The 10,975-nt window shown below is 27.8% G+C and overlaps 1 protein-coding gene across 1 annotated transcript; it reads right to left on the minus strand.

Moving 5' to 3' along the window:
• Window positions 1–4,927: 4,927 nt before the first annotated feature.
• Window positions 4,928–5,713, minus strand: LOC106293695 (basic leucine zipper 43-like). Its single transcript, XM_013729357.1, has one exon. The coding sequence runs from the start codon at window positions 5,614–5,616 to the stop codon at window positions 5,020–5,022; it is 597 nt and encodes a 198-aa protein (XP_013584811.1). The 5' UTR covers window positions 5,617–5,713; the 3' UTR covers window positions 4,928–5,019.
• Window positions 5,714–10,975: the final 5,262 nt, after the last annotated feature.

Raw genomic sequence — 10,975 nt, forward strand, 5'->3', positions numbered from 1 at the left:
CACTATGATCATCCACTCCTTTACCAACTCAAGCACTATGATCATCTACTCATCAAGCACTATGATCACCCACTCATTTACCAAATTAAGCACCATCTTTGTTATTTTATGTATTGTTGTTCACTATAAATACCATCACTCATCTCACTCTTTTGTACACCATAAACAAGAACAAGAGTTTATAATCAAAGATCCATTACATCTTCTTCTTCTTCCTTATAATAAACTCTCTCCCTCATATTAGTGTTATTTGCTTCCTACGGGTATTAAATTCTACTCTTATTTAAATTTTTCGATACTATAAATTATAAGTTATTTCATAACAATATCTATATTTTCCCAAAACTCTTTCGACGAAGAAGGCTAATTTGGACTTCTCTCTGCTCTAATGTATTTAAATGGCTTTGGGTTTCTTAGTATTAAATAATTATACATATCATAGAAAATAGCATGAACTGAAATCTTAAAGAAAAATTCCAGCACAAGTTGATCCATTAATAAGTATTTGAAAATAAATTTCGCATCAAAGTTTTTTAAGATATAGAAAAATAGTAAAATGATTTAAGATATAGAGAAAATGGTCAAATGATTTAATGTGGTAAATTATCTTTTTCTTTTTTGTAACAAAAACTTTCTTGGTGTTTTGGATTTTGATGATTATGGTACAAAATATATATATATATTATATATGACAACAAATATGTCCAACTGTAATTAGATTAGAGATCTTGATTACGTTTAAGGCAAAAAACCTGCTCTGCTAAAATACAAGTTCCACTTTATTGTTAAACTAATCTTTTTTTTTGACAAAATGCATTCTATTTAAAATATAACAAAAAAGTAAAGCCATAGAGCTTGAGAAAGTTTTGAGAGCAATGCATTGTTAAACTAACCGCCAGTTTAATGATTGCAACTTGTTCGATTCTTTCTTTCAAACCATGCGTGTATATGATTCATTTTGTTTCAACAATTTTTTTTTGTGAGAAAAACAAATAGTATTTTATAATTAGTTAATAGAGAAAAGAAAAAAATTGTTTAACTCAGCTAACAAAAAAAACATAGAAATGAACAAAAAGTTTGCGAAATCATTTTACAGTAATAAAAAGGTGAGGAAACAACCAAACTTAAGGTGTCTACGAAATAAATATTAGTCCCACCCTTTACAACAACATTATACTTCCACCGCTATAGCTTAAATTTGCCAACAACTGTCCTGTTACGGATATACATGAAATAAAAAAAACCTTTAATAAAATATCAATTATGACCACTTTATTTGACAATACCACAGATCAAATCTAAACAATGAATGTGGATTCCAATGTTGAGTACACAAACATAGTGAATGAAATGTAAAGTAAAATATAGTATAGTAGCTTAAGCAATAACAAACTCAATACCAACCTATAGAAAGAAAATAAGAGTACCAAACAATAAAACAACACAGACATATGACTTACAATTTCTTCACCAAGCATCGTAATTTTTGTCTAACGTTGATATTTATCTATACGGTATACTAATATGAAAAATCTACCATGATTCTTTTATTAAAATGGAAGTAAAAAAAAAAAATATTTGCATAGTTTGGATGAACTAGGAAAAATACAATAACCAGACAAAAATACATTGTTCATAACTTAAAGTAAAAGAAACAAATAAAATTAGTTTTTCCATTATTTCTTCGTTTATGATGTCATTTTCAATCTACATTGATTTTTAAGAGTTTAATAAATTAATATATATATATATATATATATATATATATATATATATATTCATATAAAATAATTTTTGATATAACTTCCCGCCTGTAGGGCGGGCCAAACCCCTAGTATCAAATAAAACGAATGAATGTTATTTTTAAGCAACAACTATATATGAATATGGTTTAGTATACAAACCGATCAAACCGATTCCAACTGCATAAACCAATTTATTAAATATAATAGTATAACAACATGTAAATTATATAATATAATTAATAATATATTTTTTTATATGATCTTCAATTCTTCATATTTAAAATGTTGATTTACGCAATTTTATATTTTGTTTTAAGTTCAAATTTTTTTTTCACTTTTATCAAATTAAGTAAAACATATTTTTTTCCTTTTTGTTGATAAATATTTATGCTAATATTTATCTATTTAATAATATTATGAAATTATTAATTTTTAATTCATGAACTTTATTTTTGATATTAACTTTATATGTTTACTAATTATTTTAATAGTAGAAGAAAACAGAAAACATGTTCTACTTAAAAGTTATAATATAAGAATATCTTTATGTGTTTAGTAAAACTGATATCTAATACATAAAATATTACAAAAGAAAATATGTTTATCGTTTTTTTTTTGTATTAAACTGATAGACCGAATACCAGCGGTACGTAAACCTAATCAAATCAAAGTAGATATGGTTTTATGGTTACTATTTTTTATAAACCAAAATACCTAAAACCCGAAATCCGGATTGAACATCCCTACAAATTAACCACAACTACACACATATTTAAGATTTAAAAAAAATCTCACAAATATGGTATCAGAAGTTAAAGACTCGAAGATTGCTTGACTATCGAGTAAATACTCACATCACCTGAACCAAAAAAAATTACAATACATACAACAACCTTATTTTCCAGTAGAAGAAGCCTCCAACACGATTCACAAACCAAGTTAATAACTCCTTACAAAAAAGGTTGAACCCAACGCTGTTAACAGATCTAGGGTAATACATCCAATCACTATAAGAACTTTACATTCCAATTTTCATAAGGTCCAACCAGACGTACTCGCTTCAAAACCCACCAATCTTTTTAAAAATACAATACACATCTCTTTCTCTTGCATATGAAAATCCAAAATACAAATCACAAAATCATACAAAAAATAATTACTTAAATCACAAGTAAAATACATATGCCCGTAAGGCGGGCCGACCGTAGCTAGGCATATATTATTGTTTTGTTCTCTTAACGTGGTTATCTTGATTGGTCATGAATCCTTAAATGATATTTACATTCTATTATCTACAATGAATAATACATTTATAATTTACGAATACCAATAATCTACAATTTTAATATTAACAAATAATTTGCTAGACTTTGATAGATTTCTTTTGGAAATACGTTTTTCATTATATTGCATAATATATTATTGTTTAAAAAAAAATATAAGCATATCAGTGTTTAAATTTTCTACTTCTAGACCAACTATATATAGACTGAAATTTATTTCTACTCTTGGCATAATTATCTTTAGTTGTAGAAGATGAATAATTCCATATCCAGCGTATGAAACCCAGATAATTTTACGTAAAGCATACCAATACGTTAATTTGTTTTCAATAGTGTTTATGATGTACATCTCTTCATTTGATTTTGATGTGTCTTGATTCAGAAAAATATCCATGCATCACACGAAAAATTTGAAGAAACAATTTTTAGGTGGGTTTATTAAACTCGAATTAGCAAGGCATATATAAATAGCTAAATATAGAATACAGTACGTAATAATAAAAGGGGGCTAATGATTAAATGGTTGATTAAAATTATAAAAAGAGGTCCACCACTTCTAGCAATCAAATGCTTCTTATATCTTTGTTTGCCATGAATAATTTCATTGATGATGCAAGTTTATTTATGCGGCGAATTGCAAATTGTAAGATGTTGTATATATCGTCATAAATAGCAATAGGTTTAATATTTGGATAATTGAAATTATTTCCGTAGTTTATTAGTATCATTTTAAGTGGTGGGTAAGGTTTTCACACAAATATTAAAAATAACATTAAATAAAACAAGTTCAACCAACAAAAATTTACAGTATTTTATAATTGGTCACAAATTTCAAATGACATTAAATTTTATCTTAAATAGTGAGAACAACAATTATTATGAACCAGGACGAGTTAGTCTGGTGGTAAACGGTTTGCGGCTGCAAGTACGGCTCCGGGTTCGACTCGCACTGGCCACCAGGGAATTTACATGCAGACTTGCTCTGGCGCCCGAGACCGAAGACCGTTTCCTGGCCATGACCCACCTTCGGGTGTGCGTCCGCGCCGCTAAAGGGTTCGGTCTCTAGTCTAGACTACCACGGTGGGGCCAGGACACTCGGTTATCAAAAAAAAAAAAAAAAAAATCATTATGAAAAAAAAAAAAAATTTTTAAACACCACTTAAAGTGATACAGAGAGAGTATTATTTTACTCTCTCTATTTCATATTAAGAGTCATTTTAACATTTTTTTTGTTAAATAAAAATATCGTTCTATAATTTTAATGCAATTTTTATTAATTTTAACTCAATATTAATTGTAAAATGCATTGATTTTATAAATAAATATATTTATTTAAAATGTTATTGATTAAATAGATGACATTAATAAAAAACATAAATGTGTTTCAATCAATTTTTTAATACGCGTGAAAATGTCCAAAACGATACTGTTTGTTTGTGAAATGGAAGAAGTATGGTTTATAACTACACACAATTTAGCAACATATTGGTACAGTACCAACAAATTTATTGTTAACTTAAGGCACACATTCGTATAAAAATTAATTAAAATTACGGAAATAAATAAAAGGAATATATTTGTAGTTTTCTCGAGATGGAATATATTAGTAGTTGTATTGAAAGTTACATTTAACTGATTCAAATTTTGTCCCCCGCTGAATTTAATTCATGTCGTGAATCTAAATATCTAAATATTCCTTGGAGTTAACACCATTGTATTTTAAATTCTAAAATATTTTAAGGGGTTAATATTACTTTCCCATACTTTTGTATCGGATATCTATAATATGAAACTCGCTTTATGTTAGAGAATACTATGGATACCGTACGCGCCTGATTGTCAATAATATTCTTAAGTAACCCAAGTTGGCTTAAAAAAGGAAAAGGGGATAGAGAAGAACATTACGTTTATTAATATTTTATATCATATCATACGATATAATCGCTATGAAATCTTCATTCTTGACATAAGCAGAACAATGAGAAGATCATTTAACATAACTCAAAATCTCTGCCCATTTGGTTCAAATCCGATCTAGAGTTTGATATCGAATCTTCAAGCTCTCTTAGAAAATTGTTGTCGTCTTCGTTGTTGGATTTTATCTCAGAGATTAGCTGTTTGAGATTAGAAGTTTCCTCTTTAAGCTTAGCGTTCTCCTTCAAAGCAAGCTGATGGCTTTCAGATACGCGGTTTAGCTTATCGATAAGACAATGGTTATCAGTACGGAGTCTTATCACGTGAGACCAAAGCTCATCGAGATGTCTCTGCTTTCTCATCCTTGACCTACGAGCAGATTCTCTATTAGAGATCATCCTTCTTTGTTTCCTCTCATCGATGACCATGCTTTGTTGGTGATCGTCGTCTGATGTTGAATTGTTACTCGTCACTGGATCCTGAACGTTGGATGATGAAGAGTAGTTGTTGTTATTGTTGGTCATCAGACCGTTGATGTAGTAGAAGGAGGAAGCAGAAGTAGGAGAAGAGGGCATCTTAAAGTATTCAGACTCCGTGATTGGTGTTTGGTTATTGTATATTTCAGGTGATACATATTGGAAGTATCCAGTGAGTTCCGCTGGAATTGTGTTCATGATCTTTACTTTGAAAAATATGTCTTTGTGCTTAGAGGAAGGTTTTTTTTTTTTTTTGCTTAGAGAAAGATGATATTAAATGTTTTGAAGAGAGAGAGAGAGAGAGAGAGAGAGAGAGAGAGAGAGAGAGATGTGTTTTGTGTGAAGTGGTTTTGAAGTGAAGAGGAAGAGAGGGAGAAGGGTTTTATAGAGATATGAGGAAAAGGAATAAATTGTGCAGAAAATGGGTTGCATGTATATTATATTCTAATAAATAAATTATATGTAGAAAGATTAGTTCATCTAGAAAGAAAGCTGTAATACCATGATATGTATATTATATTTTGATAAACATCATACTTATATAGATTAGACTGTATTGTTAACGATCTGTAGATTCAATCACGAACTTTTTATTAATATTATTTGTGTATGTTTTATTATGATAAACTAATGTAGTAGACACTACTCACTAGAAGTATTTGTTAACTGAGTTTGGCTCTAACATAGGACCACAACAACGACTCCATGCCTATCCAAATGTATTTCCTAAATTACTTAGTAATCATTAATTAAATCAATTCACAGTTAATTAGGTGATTTCCCACTAGTGAATTTGTATATGCTTCAGTTAATAACTAGATGTTTTGCCCCAACAAGCGGGAATAATGATATAATTATTTATTAATACATGCATTATAATTTAAAGACTATTATGATAAATTTAAACCCAACATCAAATTTATTCTATATGACAAAGTTTTTCAAAAAAATATATATGACTGTTATTGAATTTTTTTTTTAAAAAAAATCATGTATTCTAAATATTTTATACACTATATTATATTTTTGATTATACAAATTCAAATTTTTTACATGATTAATATTTGATTATGCATCTTTCAGTTTTTTTAATTTCTTACTTCTTATAAGTGAAAAATATTCTTTGGATATATATATAGAAATTATCTTTTTATTTTTTAATAAGTTTTTCTTTTTAATTCTCGTTATATTAATTTATAATTAGTTATGTAACTTAATAAGTAAATTTAATTATTTATTAATGGTAACCAATCTTATATTGCTTGTGGTATCCTTTGATTGCTACATGGCATGATCATTGAAGAAAATTTGGAATTATCATGAAAACTCAGAGTAGCTGATCGTTTGGTTCTTGAATAAACTTATTGGTGTATGTATTGTAGAATATCATGATATTTATTTATTTTTGATTGATTTGTTATTATAAATATTTATAAGTAAATATATAACCATATAATAATGGCTATATATAATTATTCATTAAGAATAACAACGATATTAACAATCTAACTTTTAACGTGATAAAATACAAACTAATAAATCTAAATTAAGATATTTATCTCAAAAATTTAGATATTAATGTTAATTTTTAATTTAAATCTAAAATTTTAAAATTACGTACAAATTTTATATTAATATTATAAATGATCTAATTTCATTTTCAATATACATATTGGTAATTTATTTATTAACTTTTTGTTTTTTATTTATCTTTTTATTTTAAGAGTATATATTTGGATAAAAATCAAAATATTCTCTAATAATAACTAAACTATCAATAGGCTAACTGAGTTGAAAACAAACACTTTTCGTAATTATAGATTAAAGAAAATCTCAGAACCATTGAAAGCATTAGAGATAATCGCACAACTCATAAAATAGAAATATAAATATAAATTATCAATAAACATCATATATTAGCAACAGTTTAGATACTAAACACAACACAATAAATTAAAAACATGAATTTTTCATAGATAATATAATTACAAATATAGACACTAAGATAATATAATATAAAATTAATTATGATATCATCGCTAGAATTTGCTAATATTCCTTTGTTAATTATTTTGAGTATAATTAAGTTTCTCAAATAAATTACTAAAATCAAAATTGTTTATTAAATTAATAAATCAACCTAAAATCATAAAAACATGACAAATCAGTAAAATAAGATAATAAAAAATAATTATGATATTATCACTAGAATTTGTTAATATTCATTCCAAGTATAATAAAAATCATCAAATAAATTACTAATTTTTTTAAAAAAATTAATGATTCAATAGTATATAGATTCTGGTTAAAATAGAAATATAAGATTTAATGTTTTAAACTTGGTCTAAATAACAAACAGCGAAACGTCTATTGGGTCACCATGTTATAGGTCTATCCAAATAGTTCATGAATCACTATATATCGATGAAAGTTTAATACTATTCTTTTTCAAAACAAATGTTTTTTTAGTACTATTCTTGGTTGATATAAAATGTTTATGCATTTTCTTCTATATGTGATAATCGAATAAGGATGTAATTAAAATAATGTTTCCTTATTTCTTTTGTTTACCTAAGACACATTTTTGTTAGGATATTTAGAAGTTAAGAAAGTTGCAACAAAAGTTATAATAGTATTATGAAATGAAAACGTTGGGAAAAATAAAAAGGGAACCCATATAGATTAAAATGGTTCCAAGGTCCAGGCGCCTGTGTAATGTGTTAACGCAAGAGCAACTGCAACCCTTTTATATATTTGTTTATATAATACTATTAAGAAGTAAATCTGTTCCAGCTCATCTCTATTTGTTAGTTTAAATCAAAATTGCTATTTTCTATAAATAAGAGAAGAAATCGAAATTATCTATTTTTACTTTATTGAAAATGACTATTCAATAGAAGTATATTGGAGTGAACCCCATGTCTATTCAAAAGTTCTTATATTTAGAATTTAAATAGCAAAATACATTAGATATGATCTATATCCAACAATTATAACTCATTTTTTTGTCTTTTTTTTATTTGTCAAAACTCTAATTTTTTCTCGGTCCCTCCTCTATTTCATACTAGAATTATTGTATGAAATATTTAAAAATATTTTCCAATCTTTTTCATCTTTGCCAATAAAATTTTAAAAATACTTTTTTGGCAAATAACTAAATATGTGCCATGTTGTTATTAATCTATAAATCAAGAAAATAGCGTGAGAATAGTTTTCTCAATGTTCTTTTCTTTTAGAGTTTATTCATTCTTGTCTCAGCAAAATTGGCACTTCTTATCCAGCTTCCGCCCCATCGAGACACTATATTTGAACAGTTTATGGTGACCACTACGTACGGGCGTACGGTATACAACTAATGCATTTTTAATTACTAAGTAATGTAATCGCTGTGACCATATATTCACTATTACATCAGTACTTCGCTCATAAAGATAACTCCAACACAGCTACAGTATTCCCATTTTCAAAAACAATTTAGTAGTAATTTCCCGAGAGAGGGTATAGATTTCCAAATAGGTAAAGATCTATTATGTTACTTCATTGCCCAAAAGTAATGTACAAAAGATAAATGAGAACAAAGATAGGGTGGTGTGATTTGATAAATGAGACATGAAATGCAATGAGCGGGTCCAAACATTCTGTAGTGACGCCTGGTGGCCGGCGCACCAATTCACGGAGACGCAACTTAAACATTTAATTAACATGCTTGCTTCATAGTCTATTCCACAATTGAGTTCTTTGAAAAGGAAAAAAAGTGGTGCAGTACTTTCCATTGACTTAAAAAGACTTCAGAAAACTTTAATTTGGTCCTATTATATTAGTTTTGCAAATGTAGGCGAAAAGAACGATTATATAGTGTTCGTTCGATGTTGATAGTGTCATCGGTAATTTTTGGTAATGCGGTATTTACAATTTATTTTTTTGAGTTCTACCACTAACGATACTAATGCCCTGTCAATTTTTAATAATCATTTGTTGTAGTTGTTTGTCGCTGTCGTCATTATATGAAACGAATGTATATCGTTTGATTTTTAATAGTTTAGATTAGTCCATGAATTTATTTTTTAAATCGGGAATTTACTATTTCGATAGTTATCAGTCGCAATAGCTTATTAAAAAATTATATATCAACTTTGTGTACTAAACTAGATACCTTTTCATATAATAACTGATGACATACAGTTCCATTAGTGGTTTTCTTTTCACTTGACTAGGCTTATAGTTTAATTTGAAAATCACCTGCTATATTCATAAAGACTATTTGACAAATTATAACATGGCGTTAATCCGATGTTAAATTGAAAATGTGCATGAGTATCTCTTTAATCCATATATGTTGGAGGTAATGTATTATAAAAGTTTATAAATATGTATCGAAAATGAATTGTTTTTAATAAAAGATGATAACTTCCACAAAAGCTTCAGGCCATATAAAAAACGTTTCATTCTAATTGGCCATATTCTAGAGATTTGTTCCCTAACATAATCAAGAAAATATTTTCCGGTAGACATTGTGAGGTAAAAAGTTTTCATGTGATAGGACATCACAATGAGAAACTGTGTTAGGCACACTATAATTTCTAATTTTATATGACTAAAAGAAGAAAATAAGATTTCGTGTTTCTATTATTTTGGTAGCTTTCAGGTTTCAAAATATACCCATTTAGAGAGACATTAAGAAGAGCCTATGGCCCTATGGTACAAATTGATTATTAAAGTGTACCATTTTGCAAATTACATAATGACCACTGTCTCCACTTTCACCCAGAGCAGCCTCACATTTTTATTTATGTGATTGGACTAAAGAGGATAAGCTTGCCTTTTCTTTGCCAAAACTTGTGTTGTGTGTTGAATGAACACTGTTGATCCATTTTCGTTGTACGCCTTAGATATCCTTCTAGAAGATGTCACTAACTGTATAAAAGCAATCCGAAGATTACTATGTGTTTCTCTGCTGGAAAAATTTGAAAATTGATATCAGTTACAACTTTTTGGATCCGGTCATACCATGTAAGATATAGCCATAGTTTTGTATCCCAAAATGTTAGACATAATCTCGTTTTGATAGTGTATATAGTTGACATAAATATTACCAAGATCATAAAGTATGATAAAAGCAAAAGTCCGATGTAAACCGTTCTATCTGGTCTCACAATCAAACAACTATGATATAACAAAAAAAAACAGATTGTAAAAGATAATACTGATGTTCATTTTATTTTGTAGAATATTTTATTTCTAAACAAAAATCAGTATATATATCTATATATATGTGTGTGTGTGTGAACAAGCCAATAAGTGACACATAAGCTTCTCACGATACGTCAGCTTGTTAACAGTATTGATACAAACTGAAAAACCCGTGCGCACGTACGGCACCTCATATAGTTGATGATTAACTTATTGATTGTTAACTAACTAAGCGTCTTCTGTATTGGCTCTAGCGATAATTAACATATTAAGGTAGTGATCCACTCACACTTCCGCCACTAATTATTTTAATTAATATTTCTGGGTCTAAGCCTATCTAATTAAATACGTAAACGATTTTACCAGT

The sequence above is a fragment of the Brassica oleracea genome, chromosome C5 (assembly GCF_000695525.1).
Source record: "Brassica oleracea var. oleracea cultivar TO1000 chromosome C5, BOL, whole genome shotgun sequence".
Taxonomy (NCBI): domain Eukaryota; kingdom Viridiplantae; phylum Streptophyta; class Magnoliopsida; order Brassicales; family Brassicaceae; genus Brassica; species Brassica oleracea.